This window comes from Seriola aureovittata, chromosome 15, assembly GCF_021018895.1.
Source record: "Seriola aureovittata isolate HTS-2021-v1 ecotype China chromosome 15, ASM2101889v1, whole genome shotgun sequence".
In the NCBI taxonomy this organism is placed as follows: domain Eukaryota; kingdom Metazoa; phylum Chordata; class Actinopteri; order Carangiformes; family Carangidae; genus Seriola; species Seriola aureovittata.
Window position 1 is genome coordinate 24,157,575 of NC_079378.1, and position 17,013 is coordinate 24,174,587.

At 41.3% G+C, this 17,013-nt stretch overlaps 1 protein-coding gene across 1 annotated transcript; it reads left to right on the top strand.

The window, feature by feature from the left end:
- The first annotated feature begins 12,739 nt into the window (after positions 1-12,739).
- Positions 12,740-16,615, top strand: rom1a (retinal outer segment membrane protein 1a). The gene is made up of 4 exons (XM_056397801.1): positions 12,740-12,889; positions 14,868-15,298; positions 15,423-15,669; positions 16,009-16,615. Exons 1-4 carry the CDS (start codon positions 12,740-12,742, stop codon positions 16,219-16,221), a joined length of 1,041 nt encoding a protein of 346 aa, XP_056253776.1. The 3' UTR covers positions 16,222-16,615.
- Positions 16,616-17,013: the final 398 nt, after the last annotated feature.

The following is a 17,013-nucleotide window of genomic DNA, read 5'->3' on the forward strand; positions in this document are numbered from 1 at the left end:
CAGTCCACAGTGAGACTCTACACTGCAGTGCTTTATACACTTGTTTTTAAAAACTAATTTATTATTTATGTGAATGACATTGATGGCAGTGGTTTCACTTTGAACAATAACTGTATACTGTATTCTGGTGTAAGATATTTCGTTCAGGAGTTGTGGCTCAAAATTAAGACCCAACTTAGGAGCCTATTAGAAATATTGTCTTGTTATATAATATCCAGTTAGTTCTCCAGGCTTTCATGTGGATGAGTTTTAGATGTTTTGTTTGTGTTGTTATTTAGAGTCAGTTGAAACGTTTTTCTCTCTTTTGCTTTGTGTTTTCTGCCTCCTTTCTGTAACACAGCATTATTGTTGTTTGTGACACTGGGCAACTGGCATTTAAAACCTGCAGATCAATGAATTGATAGCATCATCCAACCTTAAACCCTAATAATACTTCAGCCAGTTTACAATTTAAATTCAAATCCACTATGAAAACTTTACTTTTTCTATTATATCATTATATCTATTTCTAGCTCCTTCCTTTTTTTTTGGCAGTGTATGTGTTTGTGCTTCTGCTCTGCATGTGTGACGCACTGCAGCAGGGGATGGCTGCGTGTTGATCTGTTCACAAATCTTTTCTTTACAACGTAACATCCTGATATTCTGTTTATACTTTTGCAAGTGGCCAGAGAGTCACCAAAAACATTCAGTTGGTCAAAGACTCATAAGTGACGTTAAGAGACTCTCTGGATTGTTCAGCTCTGACACTGGTAAATGTTCAATCACCTGACAGAGATGATGGTAACAAGTACATGTAAATGAAAATGTAACAGGCTGGGGCCGTTTTATTGCCCATTGCGTTTGAATATTGTCACTGTAGGGCAGCTTGAGACTTTGAAAATGAAATGTCAAATGCCATTTTCATTTATTGATTGTTATAAAATTGCATTTTCATTTTTATTTTGACCCCAAGAGAGCGTGGTGCCATATAAATGAGACTTTAGTTGTCTAATACTTTTCTCATTTTCGAATTGTTAGAAAACTGCATTTTAGTTTTTGAATTAACATTTGAATATTGTCCACTGTGCAGCGGGGTATGACTTTGAAAATAAAATGTCAAACAGCTTTTCCATTTTCATTTTAATATGGTCCGAGAATCCTCATACAAGTATGTGAGAATGAAAATGAAAATTGGTTTATTGCATTTTAATTGTAATATCACATACATACTGTATGTGGAGAATTATGATGCTATTGTGGAATTAAAATATCCTTTGAATATACATATTGAATATAGTCCCTATAGGCTTCCATTGCATTTCCTCCTCACTAGTTTTAAGTAATTTTTACCGAAAGCTGTAACAATTAGCAGCATGTGGAAAATGCATTCATTAGTATGTAATTCCACACCAATGACAGTGCGGCAGCGCTCCGGCACAGACGCTGCTGCATTCATTATTGGGCCCATGATGATCTCGATCTTGTGTGATGTAACTCTGTCACACGCTGTCCTTGAGAATCCTCGTATTTCAAGTGTAGATATCTGCAGGCTGTTATAAATATTCGCCAATACGTCACGCGTTTGCATGTGAGCGTCCGTTGCCACCTCTAACTTTCCATTGTGTCTGGCAAACAGTCGCAGCGGCGTAGGTTTGCCATTGATTGTCAGTGGATCTGAGCCATGTAAAATTGATGCAGGGAAAGCTGCCGGCGGCCATGGAGCTCATACATGATGCCAGATTACAATGAGGCTGACAGATGCTGCACTTGTACAACACAGAGCTGTGGTGTGTATCATCTGATGCATCTCCTGGAATATAAAATGGTTTCCGCCATGAGTGGTTTAATATAATATTGTGATGTTTCATGGTGTGTAATTGCCTTTGTCACTCTATTGGAGTTCAATTATTTGTCAGTGACTCTGAGTTATGAGATTGCCCATTGGCCTGACATAATAGGGACATCCTGATCAATAACCTGCCACTTTGTAGTTAACATGCGTACTGTAAGCAGCACAGCTCTCTGATCTCATGACAACAATCGCAGGTGGAAAAATAACCTTTGAGTTGAACTCTTCACATCCGGAGTGATTCGTTTTTTATACCTTTTTACTTCAAGTTTAAAGCAATTTTAAGCTCAGCATCATCACAGGAATATTTTCACATTAACAAAACAAGCAGTGACTCATTCTGACACGTGGGAAGTTGTTTTGTGAATATTCTAAAAACACAAGTAATAACAAGAAGATATTGGGTGACATCTGATACCGACACACACACACACACACACACACACACACACACACACACAAACACACACACACACACACACTACCATCCCAGTTATATAGAGTGACTCAGATCATAGATGTTAAACATAGTTTGCAAACAAACCATAAAATGATGTCTGCAATCCTTGTAGCGTTGTCCGAAGATCCCAGAAAAGAACAATTTAAAATGATTTAATTATAATTAATTAATTAATTATGTGCAACAAGCAAGACTCAGGAAGAATATATCATACAAATGTAAAATATGCACTGACCATCAGTTTGTAGTTTTGATTTTATAAATGCACAGTACAGCATGTTACTAATCCATGTTGGTATCTTTAAAATACATGCATTAGCCATCATATACACGGCAGTATGCACTAGAGTTTAATACAGTTCAAAGTAGTTGCGTGTAACAGCTGGCCCCGCTGTCATTGGACGGCACAGGAGTATATATTGATGTGTGACTGTGAGTGTTTCACATGTGCTTCACACTTCAATTACAAGTTGCATCGCAGACAGAGAATCGCTGTGTTTCTGATACAAAGCATCAATGAACAGATCGCCTGCATCCTTCCTGAAGCTTCTCTGACAACGTAAGTACAGATGTTCACTGTGTGGTAGATAAGTTAAAGACAAATATCTGGGATAACGTCTCTGAAACTTCTTTCATTATTCAATTTGTCTTAGTGTGTTTGTAATTTACAAAGCTGCATGTCTGCATGGGCCTGCTTTGGAATATTTGCCTTTTTACTGCATGTAGCACTTCATTAAGTATGTTTCGCAAAAATTTTCATTTTTTAGTCATACTTTAGTACAAATCAGAAATTATGCACATTAAAGTGACCAGCAACCATGTAACTGCTGTAGTAAACCAGTATAGCTTTATGAAGAAGTAATTATCAATCATATAATGTAACGACATGTAACAACATTTTCATCATCACTTTTCTTGAATTTACAACCATAATAGTATGCATTCAAATTTAAATATTTCCACGTTTCTATTTCTGTGGAAGTGTTGTAAATGGATAGAAGAGAAAAATGGTCATAGCAGAGTGAATTATGTAACAAAGTAGTAAAGAAGTACAATATTTCTCCAGGGATCAATATTGTGCCAGTTTCTGAGGGCAGCTCTCAGCCGACGGAGAAACATTTCCACCACGACAACGGAGCTGGAAAAGGTCATAATTCTGAAATGTGTGATCATCAAGAAAAAGACCACAAGCGTGGAAAGGCGGCAAACTCCAAATCTCAACAAATGAAGCACCATCACCAAAACCAAGGCCACCGTCATCAGCACTACCAGCAAAAGTTACATCAGCCAGATGGCAATGACAGCCAAGAGTAAGTGTGGCCATTCTTTGAGCAACATGACATGCCTGTAATTCATTCATAAAATCTGTGTTTCATTTTTAAATAGACCAAGCGATGTGAACATTCAGTATTTATGTTCCAGTGTTACTTTAACGCCCATGTGTTCTTTTGATAGCAGCCACTCAACAGCAGAGGACAGTATTTTCAGTGACCATCACCCGGACCATCGACGCCCATGTGATAATGACAAGACCCATCATCCTCACTCTCACCACCATCACAAGCAAAATCATCGCCATGTTTCTCTTTCAGAAACCTCCTCCAGTTCCCCAACTGGTTCCTCCTCGTCCTCCTCCTCTTCTTCCTCTTCATCAACGTCCTCCTCCTCCCCTTCCTCCTCCTCCTCTTCCTCATCCTCTTCCTTCTCCTCCTCCTCCTCCTCTTCGACGTCTTCCTCCAGCCTGTCCTCTGAGACAAGCAGTGAGTGTTTGGATAGACATCCACTTAGGAAGCCTCAGCATTCACAGTCCTGTACTGACATTTCTGGTAAACGCAGGTACTTTGAAGAAGGAGACGACACAGCTCCTCTGATAGATAAAAGAGGTCATGTAAACAGACTCTCTGCCAAACAGAAACGGGAGAAAGGCAAGTCCTCTCACAGTAGCCCCACCCAGAGCTCCCATAAGAACACACAAAAGATTGCAAGAGGCTCCCGAAATGATGGAAGTATTCGCAAATCCAAATCAATGGAGGCTCTGACTAGACCCAAAGAAAGAGAAGGGCATGGGAATGAAGATGCAAAGGAACAAGAAAGGAGGAAAAGTGAAGCCAAGAAGAATTTGATGAAGGAAAAAATGAAGTTCTCTGCATTCCTTAATGAGATCACCCGACAGGTGCTGAGCCCGATGAGACTCACCACTCTTGGGGTCACAGATGCTCAAAGACCCTGCAGTCCACGGCAGGCCTCTGCTAGAGCCGGTGCTGTAGAGAGCAGCACTGAGAAGCCCAGACAGCAGAGGAGTCGACCTGCCAGCGCAGACTCAGTCACCTCCAGCAAGCACTCCCACACCAGCCGGCACTCTGCTCGACTCTCTCAGTCCAGATCCTTCCATCACCACAGTCACCACTCTGCAGACTCAGCCGCTCACATGCACCACAAGGCCAAAAGCTGCACTGACATCAGCTGTTTGAAAGGTCGTCACTCACGGTCTCAAACTCCTCAGCGTCACTCCCGCTCGTCTTCTTATAAGCACTCCCGCCGTCACCAAGGAGACCACACTTCTAGCCACCATCATCTTCAACATGAAGACTGTGATAGCCCAGGTCATCAGCATCACCACAGAGACCACCACAACACAAGTCATCACCATCACCATGGACACCACCATCATCACAGAGATCACCATAGCCCCACTTATCCCCATAGTGACCACCACAACAGAAGCCACCATAGCACATCCCATCACCATCATCATGGAGATCGCCACAGCCCAACTCACCACCATGGTGAGAACCACAGTGCAACTCATCATCATCACCATGGAGACCACCATGACCATGCTCATCACCACCACCATGGAGACCACCATGGCCATGCTCATCCCCATGGAGATGACCATGTCACAACTCATCATCATCACCATGGAGACCCAAGTCATCATCGTGAAGGTCACCACACACCAACACACCACCATGGAGACCTTCACAGTTCAGGTCACCACACACCAACACACCACCATGGAGACCTTCACAGTTCAGGTCACCATCACCATAGCAACCATCCAGACAGTGAATGCCCTACTACACCACGTCACCACAGACACCACAGCCTATCCAGTGACCATGGAGAGCATCACAGCCCAACACATCGGCATCACCATAGAGACCACCGCAGGTCACAACATCACCGTCACCATGGAGACCACCACAGTGAAGGTCATCAGCATCACCATGGAGACCACCACAGTCCAGGCCATCACCATCACCATGGAGATCAACACAGTGAATCTCATCACCATCACCATGGAGACCACCACAGTGAATCTCATCAGCATCACCATGGAGATCACCACAGTCCAGGCCATCACCATCACCATGGAGACCACCACAGTCCAGGCCATCATCACCACCATGGAGACCACCACAGTCCAGGCCATCACCATCACCATGGAGACCACCATGGTGAATCACTTCAGCATCACCATGGAGACCACCACAGTGAGTCTCATGAACATCACCATGGAGACCACCACAGTGATGAACATCACCATGGAAACCACCACAGTGAATCTCATCAGCATCACCGTGGAGACCACCAAAGTCCAAGCCATCACCATGGAGACCACCACAGTGAATCTCATCAGCATCACCATGGAGACCACCACAGTCCAAGCCATCACCATGGAGACCACCACAGTGACATTCATGAACATCACCATGGAGACCACCACAGTCCAAGCAATCACCAAGGAGACCACCACAGTGACGTTCATGAACATCACCATGGACACCACCACAGTGATGTTCATGAACATCAACATGCAGACAACCACAGTCCAAGCAATCACCATCACCATGGAGACCACCACAGTGAAATTCATGAACATCAACATGGAGACCACCACATTCCAGGCCATCACCATCACCATGGAGACCACCACAGTCCAGGCCATCACCATCACCATGGAGACCACCACAGTCCAGGCCATAACCATCACCATGGAGACCACCACAGTGAACTTCATGAACATCAACATGAAGAACACCACAGTCCAGGCCATCACCATCACCATGGAGACCACCACAGTCCAAGCCATCACCATCACCATGGAGACCACCACAGTCCAGGCCATAACCATCACCATGGAGACCACCACAGTGAACTTTATGAACATCAACATGAAGAACACCACAGTCCAGGCCATCACCATCACCATGGAGACCACCACAGTCCAAGCCATCACCATCACCATGGAGACCACCACAGTCCTGGCCATCACCATCACCATGGAGAGCACCACAGTCCAAGCCATCACCATCACCATGGTGACCACCACAGTACAGACCATCAGCATCACCATGGAGATTACTTTAATACAAACCATCACTCCAAAAACAATGATCTCGACCATGATAACCACCATACTCATATGAAGGGACATTCTGCTGTAAGTCCACCTTCACACAGGAAGCCAGAGTCTCTGTCCAGCAAGGCCGATTCCCCCAGGAACACTAGCAGCCCCTCCAGTCAGGACGAGGAACAGACGAGCTTCACTGACTCATCTTCACATAAAGTATGGCATTACTTTTCAAGACTCTACTCTTCCATGAAATCCCCTATTACACTATGTTCATTAAGAAATTATTGGCAGGTCAATAGTTACCCGTGTCTCATTAACAGGTTATGCAACAATGTTCCACTCATTTGTTTGCCTATTGATTTGGGCACCAGTGTTCATGTCACTGTGGACAATAGATTAGTTATTACTGAACGATAGATTAGTTATCATGCACACCCTAATGGTCATCAAATTGACATTGCCAATTACTGCTCTTTGTTCGGCTCTCATTTTTCAGCTAATTTCTTTCACTTCATTTGTTGTGCATCATAATAAATAGTATATATTTATTTCTGAATTAATTTCTGAATGTAATTTTTCTTGTGAAACTCATTTTGTTTTGTTCTTGAATACAGGAAAAGACTCATGAGCTGGGTAGAATCATGTAAGTGTGATGTAATTCTGTTGGTTATATTAACTGGTAAAAGTCATTGTCCAAGTGGCAGCCATGACAGTGATCAGTGTATAGATTGACTGGCTCAAAACTACTTTGGATGTGAACATCACAGAAAACATTGGCCTGAGTCTTTGTCAAAAATATGAAAGAATTTATCATTAAATAAATGAATCAAAAGCTTGTGAAGATTGTCTCACTTTGTCTTTTTGTGTGTCCATCCTGATAGGATACTACAGGAGAAGAATGAAGGTCTGCATCAAAGTTTGCTGAAGACAGCAGTGAGGATGGAGTGTTTAGGGGAGGAATTCATGAGCAGCCAAAAGATTTTGGAGACAGAGCTTCAGAGGACACGTATGGAGCTCAGCAACCTCACAGAGCGGTTTAAGAGGTAAAAGATGCAGTTTTACACTGAAGATGATCTACTATCTGTTATTTAAGCTCATGCAGTGTGAGATATTGTGTGTACACTGCAATAACTTCCCTCTCTCTCTTTGACTGCCTTATTTTAGACTACATGATAACTGCTCCTCCACACAACAGACCAATAATTTTCTACAGCAAAGACTTCACTCAGTGGTGAGATCACTGGTATTTCTATGTTTCTTGCACATAAACTACAAACCAGTTCCTCGATTATTAAAACATTAATATGAATAGAAACAAGTTTTGACACACGTAGGAGCCTTTTTCTACTGAGTTATTGAGGATGGTTTAAAGTTATTTAACTGCAACATATTAAAGTCCCAAAACTTCCTGAAAGTTTATCTGTGATAACTATTCCTGTTCTCTCTGTGTCAGGCTCAGAGTATGGAAGGAGAACGTGAGAGGTTGAATCAGCGTATTTCAGTGCTGACGGAACAGCTCGCCGATTCAAAATTTGCCAACAGTGTGGAAACATTCAATGTAAGATCTTTACCTTTGTTTGAGTTATGGCCAGACAGTGGCTGCACCAACACATTCAATGCAAACACATTCAGGGGAGGAAAACCAGAAAACACAGACTCAAAAATCTCCTGGTATTCCTGATGATTTCTGTACATGCAGCATTCAGTATTAAAACCTCTTCTATATTATTTTGATTTAATCAATAAACTGATCAATTTGTGACCTTAGGTAACATCAATCCTGCACAAAACCAACCTCCATTTTCAGTCCGATGACACCATTAATCAGGTGGTTCTCCCCATTGCTCCCCCTCCGGCTCAGTTCATGGACAGCCAGAACTATGGAAAGGCTAAAGCCGGCAGTCAGGAGCAGTCCCTGGGGTCGGTTCCAGAGGAGGAGGAGTCTGACTGGTCAGAGCTGGGAGAGGAGACCCCTCGATTTATACTGACAGGATCAAACAGAGGTCAAACATGGAGATTCCAGGAGGGAGACATGGACAAAGACAGCGAGTCCGGGGGCGAGGAAACTGTCAGACGACACTCTGCACGACCACGGCAGATACCTCATCTCCAGTTCACCATCCACAATGAGATTCTACCGGCACCCCAGACCAATGCTTGCCCCTCTGGCTTCAAGAGTCTGTCAGATGACATGACAGGTGAGGGAACTTACAGGATCACCTCAAGTCCAAACCTCGGCTCTTCCATCCTGATCCGGTCAGCTAGCCTGGAGGAAATTCCTCTGGCACGCCATCACATGCAAAAGGAGCTAAGAGGCACGGAGGCCATGATGGACCTCCACCACCCAGGGGATGAAGCTATCGGGGATTTGGATAATGAGATCATTCATCACTGGAGAACAAGCAACGACAGGGAGGCAGGTATTGGCAGGCCGATGGAAAGCAGGACGTCAGACGCAGACAGCGGCCTGGCCAGCCTGCAGTCAGCTGAGCAGATGCTCAACCACTTCATACGTGAACCACAGTCCTGTGAAGGAAAAGGGCATGGCAGGGCTGAGATGCACGGCTGGACTGGAGGGATCCCAGACGAAGTGTTGAAAGGGGAGCGAACACAGCTGTGACAGCAACATGAGTGCACTGTTTCCTGTGTCTGAAAACATGATTTACTGTGACCTTTATTTACCTGGGAAAGGTCAATGAAGCTCTTTTTCCGTGACTCACTAATTTACATGTGTTTTGAGGAGACTTAGTCTTTGAATTCAAACTGTAATACTTACAGGATTTACCCTTTTCAGGCTGCACACTGAGCTCCTTCCTTTGTTTCTCATTAAAATACATACTAAAATGAATAATCACAATAAAAATATTCAACTCACACTCTCACTTTCAACCAAACCTATAAAAAAGTTTTCATCAGTACAACTAACATCTGCTAAGTGGCATCGGATAATATGTATTTAAACATAAACAATATTTTTCTCTACCTTGAAAAATCCTCTACAGTTGTTTAGATTTGGTCATTTAATGGTAAAATGTAACTTTACCATATGTATTGTATTATATATATATAATATGTATTTTTGTTCTATAGATGCAGATATAGGCATTTTCTTTCCTGTTCTTTCATCTCTGCTGAAATAAAGTAGTTGTTCAGTTTATCCTTTTGCTTTATTGCATGAAACATTATGGATTCAGTACTTCTTGTGTAGGTAGCCACAATAATGTATTTGAAGTTATTGTCTAACACTGTTCAATCCTAATGTTCAGCAGCATGTAAAAACATCCTCAAAGACTTTAGTGTTTTTCTGTTAATCAATGTTCCTGTTCTAAAAGGTGGTGTGAGTAGTTATAGTTATAGTAACACATATGTATACTTACAAATACAGCTATGTCATAGCTTTAAATACTATATATGTGTATATGCAAAAATATTGTCCTGTTGTGCAAAACATTTATTTCCTCTACAATAATTAACCTGCCAAGTGAAACGCTTGTAAATTAATAAATTCTACAAGCTTGTGTAAATGTCACCCATGTAACTCTGTCCATGTAACATCTAATAAACCAAATTAAAAAACAATGAGACATAAATTCAGCTGTCTACGTTTCATTTCATCCCGGTTTCAGAGCTCTTAATTTTCAACTCGTATGTTTTATAGAACTGGACAATGGACAGGAATCAATTCACATATTATTGTTGAAATACAGTTGATAAGTAAGTGTAAGTGAATTCTTTGCCAAGTTAGCAGCAGCTCTGTGGATGGAGAGGTTCAGTCTTGGAGTCTGTCCAGACTGAAGTAGTATCTCGAAAACTAGTGTATGAAGGAAAATGAAATATTTATTCATGGAGCCAAGAGGATGAATCCTAAGGACACTGATGATCCCCTGACTTTTGATCCAGCGCCACCACGACGGTCACATTCTTAGTTTGTTTTGTTATTGCTATTGCTACATAGCTAACCTTAGCATTAACAGCTGTTCACTTACCAGTCTTACCAAGAGCCTCAGCCATTGTTGGATTTACAGTACAAGAGGTTGTAGTTCGTCCTCTGAGCAGCTACTGGAAGCTACAGTGACTCTGCATTGGAAAGTGACACAACTGGCTGACCAGGCTGGGGCTAGCTGGTTAGCATGCTAACTCCAGTAGAAGAAAAGAAGTGAAAGAAATAGAATCAAAACAAGAGGGTTGCTTTCCACAGCTGGAGACAGCTGTTGTTGAGTAAGGGATTGAAGTTTGATGCTGAACTCACAATGTTTCTTCTAGACTGGTCAGTAAACAGTTGTTAATGCTAATGTTAGCTATGTAACAATAGCAAAACTTACACATAGCTCCTGTAAAAAAAAAAAAGTCTCAAAAACTATTGAACAGATGACCATTACATTTGGTCCAGGGATTCATGCTCTCCTCAGGATGAACTGAAATAACTCTGGTGATACTCTAAACCTCTGATCCAGCACCATCACATCAAAAATGAACTGGTAACTGAACTGTTGACCCAACACCTGCAGAACTAATGACGTTTCCACCAGCCACAGGTTTACTTTTTATTTAATGCTAATTAGCAAATATTAGCATGCTAACACACATGCTAAACATGATACCTACTAAACGTGAGCATGTTAGCATTGTCATTGTAACAGCAAGGCTGTTCAGCCTCACATCTGCTAGCATGGCTGTAACATTGCAGTCTTGTTTGTGTTTGAACTGTTTTAAAAATGGACAGATTTAATTCTATCCATACCACAGAATGCTTACAATGTAATTTTGATTCTTATTATATTACATGAAATGATTGTAATGTTCAAGTGCGACAGATCAACTTTCTTCTGTTTGGGTGATTAGAAGCTGTGGCGAGTTAGAACAAGTCCAGATCTATGAGTATATGAAATAAAGTGACTATGCTGAATCACCATCGTCACTGACCCCTCACTGGTGACTGAGAGCCCTGTTTTCAGCTCAGCATCAGTCATTTCATATTTTTGATATGACCCTGCTTCTACCAGATGAAAGAGCCTCTTCCTGCTGTTTCGGTTCTGCCTGAAACTTATTTAACTTTTGCTGACAGCTCAACCTTCTGTTGAGCAGGCACCAAAGAGAGAGTTATATTTATCCCTCTGAGCTCCTCATGGGTATTATAAGATAATAAACACTTATTCTCTCTTCCACCACACATTCATGTCCACCTTGGCTGAAGAGATACACTTCCTAATGTAATTCACTGACCATAGACATTAATATTGTTTCAACTTTTTCAACTTTCAACTCTTCCTTCAAAATTCACACATAGCAGAGATGGGAAAAAAATAAAATGTTTGAAAATGAATTATTCTGAAACTTATCAAAATTCTTGTTTTATTAAAATACACGTCCCTTTTTTTTGTCTATTTGTCTTTTAATCTCACATTCATTCCAGTTTACTTGTGTATTTGATGTAGTGTCATGAGGATATGTGTTACACAGTTAATGCATTATCATAACATCCATCTCCCTGTCAGGTTCAATTTGGTTTGTCATCCATGTCCCTCTGTGTGAGTGATGGATGCTGAGCTGACAATGGCCTGGATTCACAGACCACTTTAATAGGATAGGTAGGCATTAGAGGTAAGACTCTCCCAGCATCCAGGTGCACCAAATCCAGTGTGCCAAATCCACTGTGTGGCACACTGGACGGTACACAGTGGTCGGTGGAGGTAACTGGACTTTTTTCAGCACTTTCTGGGGAGAAAAATAAGGTGAATTTTGATGCACTGATGTGTGTTCAGTTGGAGACGCACCAGTTGGGATATAAAGTTTTAACATTTTATCCTCCAAGGATTTTGAGCTAACTTCTCTTGACTTTTTTTTGAGAAAAAAGTTTTTTTTTTTCTCACAAAGTTATCATCTATGTGTTTTTAATTGCGCTTGCACTGTTGCTACCAATCTATTTTCCAAATACCGTGTTGTATTTCAGTTTTGTCATCTTCAGCTCTGAGCCTTTGGAGTCCTGCCTCTCACCTCTTCTCCTCTCTCACAGACGAAACACAGCATCGTCCCTCGTTACCTCGCCGCTCTCCTTCCCCTATTCCCCCGGTAACACTCCTTCTCTGCAACCATGGTGGTGATGAAGATGAAGTTCCCCTTTGAGAAAAGGGTGAAGCTAGCCCAGGGACTGTGGCTCCTCTCCTGGTTTGCCACAGTGGCCGGGGCCATAACCTTCACCCTGGGGTGCATCCTTAAGACGGAGCTCCGCAGGAGGGCAGAGGTACTTTTTAAAATTTAAATGCTTAGTGCTTCATGCTTAAGAGCTTACTTCATATTTCTAAAGCTTTGTAGTGAGTGACTCTTCTTTTACATTTTAGTTACCAAAAATTGTGATTACTGTTAAACTGTAATTAAATAAAATGGGTGATGTGTAACTCTCAGTGTAACAGAGACTATGTGTTGGAACTTGTGGTCCAACTGTCTCATACTCTAAACTCAGCAGCCACATTCAGGGCCAACTGCAGTAAGTGATTAAAAACTAATTTGTGATTTACATAAATGTCATCAAGAACATCTTAATGCTATCTGTCATTTTGGGAGAAAACTTGAAAATGAGACGTTTCTTGAAAGGATAAAGTAAATCTGATACCATCAAAGAAATGTCCTTGTTAAGTGGAGATCAATGAGAGATAGATAGACCTGTGACCCACTTTAGATCCTGACTCATCATTCAATAAACCAGGCTCTGTCAGTCTTAATCATGCTAATCCCCTATTGAAGCCTGTCATTACAACTTTGCATTATTAACAAAACTACACAACTTTATATCTTATTTGGATGTTTTTCTTTCCCAGATTGAAACAGTTTGAACAATTTCATTTTCAGCCTTAAAAACATATTTCATTTTTAAACATGTTTGTCATATTTTTAAAAGTACCGACATATAATTTACCAGTGATTAAGAATGTTTTTTGACAAGAAGGGGCGTGGTCTATTTCAATGGTTAGATCCTTTGATAGCAGTAGCTGGGGTTATGACAGTATTCTGTTTACACACTTTAATGGTTTTAAAAAGTTTAAATGAATGTGTGCATATTGTGAAGAAGAAAATTAAAAATGAAATGAAACATCAAAAGAAAATGAAAGACATACACAATAAATAGATAAACTACAGAATTTATGAGGTTTACAAAAGTGATATCATGTCATGCCACAATGTTTCTTACTCCATCATTTTACTCCAAAGTAAAATCAACGTCATCAGTGTTACTGAATGTGAGACATCTATAAAACTCCACCATATTCTGGATGCCCCCCCCCAACACACATATACACACACACACACACACACACACACACACACACACACACACACACACACACACACACACACACGCATACACAAAAAGAAAAATGTGAGCTTTCTATTTCCTTTTAACTCAAATCAACTACTTTAACTGTCAGCTGCTCTGTGAATTTCCAGACTTCGGTCTTATACAAAGATCTTCTGCATAAATCAATGAAATGTGCCTCGTTTCCCAAAACAGCCTCAAAAAATAGACGACACTGCACATCCTGTTCAAGCAGCTCGCTCATTTCCTGTTGAGTATATAATCATCAGTCCATGTTATCTTTTTCAGTTCTGCAATTTTAATAACGCAGGAACCAGAACCTAAAAACAGTCTTGTATACCAGAACATCGCAGTGCAATAGCACATTTAACAGGGGCCAGAACATAACTGCATGTCTTTTAGTTTATGTGCTTGTTTTTCACTCTCCTCCAACAGCAGCTTCAGGTGCTCAATAGACTCTGATTAAACTGAATGCTGTAATCATGAGTATTTGTGTCTGACTGTGATGCTGAGAATGAAAATGATTAAATCAGGAAATCTTCCACAAATAAATGAAGGGCTATTTTTTTACAAAACAGCAAACACAAACAACTTTTGAGCCTTTCAGAGTTCATCAACACACATATTGTGGTCAAACATTGTTCAGACCCAGAGAGCATTAACTTTCCATCTACGTTTAAAATTGCAGCCATAGAAAAAGACTCAATTACCAAAGTTTAGATGTTAAAATAAATGTTGAATTTTCAGATAATTTCAGACAAACACGTTTCTTCTGTCAGGTGTTAAAACAGCATCTTCACATGTTTGTTGACAGATTGTCCATCATTTTTAACAAGATACTTTCTGATGTATTTTTCCATCTCAAACAAACTCATATTGATTATATTACTGTGTCACATACTTACAGGTGATGGATAACTCAGACATACATGTTGTCCCCAACACCCTCATGATAGTTGGTCTGGCCTCTTTGGGTATCAACTACTTTGCTTCAAAGATCTGTCAAGATGCCCTGGACACCGAGCGGTTTCCTCGCTGGAAGACCATCTTGAAGCCCTACTTTGCCGTCTCTTGTTTCTTCACTGTCCTCATGCTGCTGGCTGTCATCATGAGCTATGCGATGAAGGGCAGTCTGGAGTCTTCTCTGAAGGGTGGCTTGAGGAACGGCATCCGCTTCTACAAGGACACAGACACCCCGGGCCGCTGCTTCCAGAAACAGAACATCGATCGCCTGCAGATGGAGTTTCAGTGCTGTGGAAACAGTGACTTCAGGGACTGGTTTGAGGTCCAGTGGATCAGCAACCGCTACCTTGATTTCAGCACCAAGGAAGTGAAAGAGTAAGTTGTGGAAAAATGTCAGGAGTTAGTTTCACATCAGTGAATATAGGTGGAAAGAGGAGGACATCTAATAACAGTGCTGTGTTTACAGATTTAACCTGACACGTTTCCTTTGTTTCCTTAGCCGCATCAAGAGCAACGTGGATGGCCGTTACTTGGTAGACGGTGTCCCGTTCAGTTGCTGCAACCCCAGCTCTCCACGGCCATGCATCCAGTATCAACTCACCAACAACTCAGCTCATTACAACTATGAATACCAGACTGAGGAGCTCAACATCTACCTCCGAGGCTGCAGAGAGGCCCTGGTCAACTACTACATGGGTCTGATGAACACCATTGGTGCTGGAGTGCTGTCAGTCTTCCTCTTACAGGTAAACTACCAGAAGAATTACAGCGTCCAACAATGGCTTCAGCCAGGGTTTGTGATGCTAAGGTGTGCTTTGTATCTGTATTAAAAGTGGCTCTTTAAGGACCGGTATTGCTGCAAAGAGGTTATAAAAACATGAACAAGTATGAATTAATATCATACATTTAACAATGTGTAATGTGTCAACAATAAAATTCCTGCAGCTGTATGATTCAAACATATCAGCAATGAGATTATACAGTATCCATCCATCACACATCCGTTTGCTCGTCCTCATGCACTGTGATGGATGCTGCTCTACATCTGATTCGCTCCCTCATTTCTCCGCCTTCCTCCCTCCCAGGGTTCTGTGCTGGTAAGCTTGCGGTTCCTGCAGACCGCCATGGAGGCGGTGACAGGGGAGGAAAACACAGAAATGGAGACAGAGGGGTACCTGCTGGAGAAAAGCGTGAAAGAAACCATCATGGAGTACCTCGACCCGGTGCTGAAGTTCCTCCTGCTCACAAACCAGGTGGAGGAGGGCACTACTGCAGCGGCCGACCCAGCTACCGCCTAAATTACATAGGATGTACACACATGTAAATAATTTTTACACAGAGAGCGCAGTGATGAGTGATCATTTAAATTGGAGAAGAGAACATGAAACACAGATTTGTATGAATTTCACAGATTTAGGGATAGTATTTTTTATTGCCAGATGACCCTCACATGTAAAGTAAATGTTGACTTTATTACTGTACTTGCCCATTCAAATTCCATGTGCTGAACTGATCCCTTCTCTGTAAACCACATACTCCATAACACCAGAGAAGATACCCACAGACGTTATTGTAAACCCAATACTCTACAATTCTACAATTTGTGAGATACTTGTTGGTACTCCTTAATATGAATAATACGCTCAAAATCATTGAGCACATACTTCATTTTTTATCATTTCACAGTTTTATTTTTTCCGTCATTTACGTGAATGATAAACCCTTTATTGATACATTTGTTTACACTTCCACAAATACACAAAGTCACTCCATTGCTTTTGAATGTGATGTGCATTGCTAATATCATTCTTATGTTAATTGTCTGTGTAAAAAGCAATAAAACAATCATCAATCTATCACTTGATAAACAGTAATTCATGAGGGATGAGGCAAAAAATGTTTTTTTGGTCCTACAAAGACAAGGATGTAAAGCTGACTGTAGAGAGACATGAGGCACAATGCTCTGCCTTGCAACAGGACTATGACATAATGTAACAGACAACTTATTAAAGTTTGAAGTTACTAATTGTTTCATGGAGTGGAGTCACTCGTTCCCTCTCTTTCTAATGTAAAAACAATACATGCAGACA

Bases quoted from the DNA above. Each gene is read 5' to 3' on its own strand.
- rom1a (XM_056397801.1), top strand. From the start codon at position 12,740: ATGGTGGTGATGAAGATGAAGTTCCCCTTTGAGAAAAGGGTGAAGCTA. The intron at 12,890-14,867 runs GTACTTTTTAAA...ACATACTTACAG, and splicing joins AGCTCCGCAGGAGGGCAGAG to GTGATGGATAACTCAGACAT. The intron at 15,670-16,008 runs GTAAACTACCAG...CCTCCCTCCCAG, and splicing joins TGTCAGTCTTCCTCTTACAG to GGTTCTGTGCTGGTAAGCTT.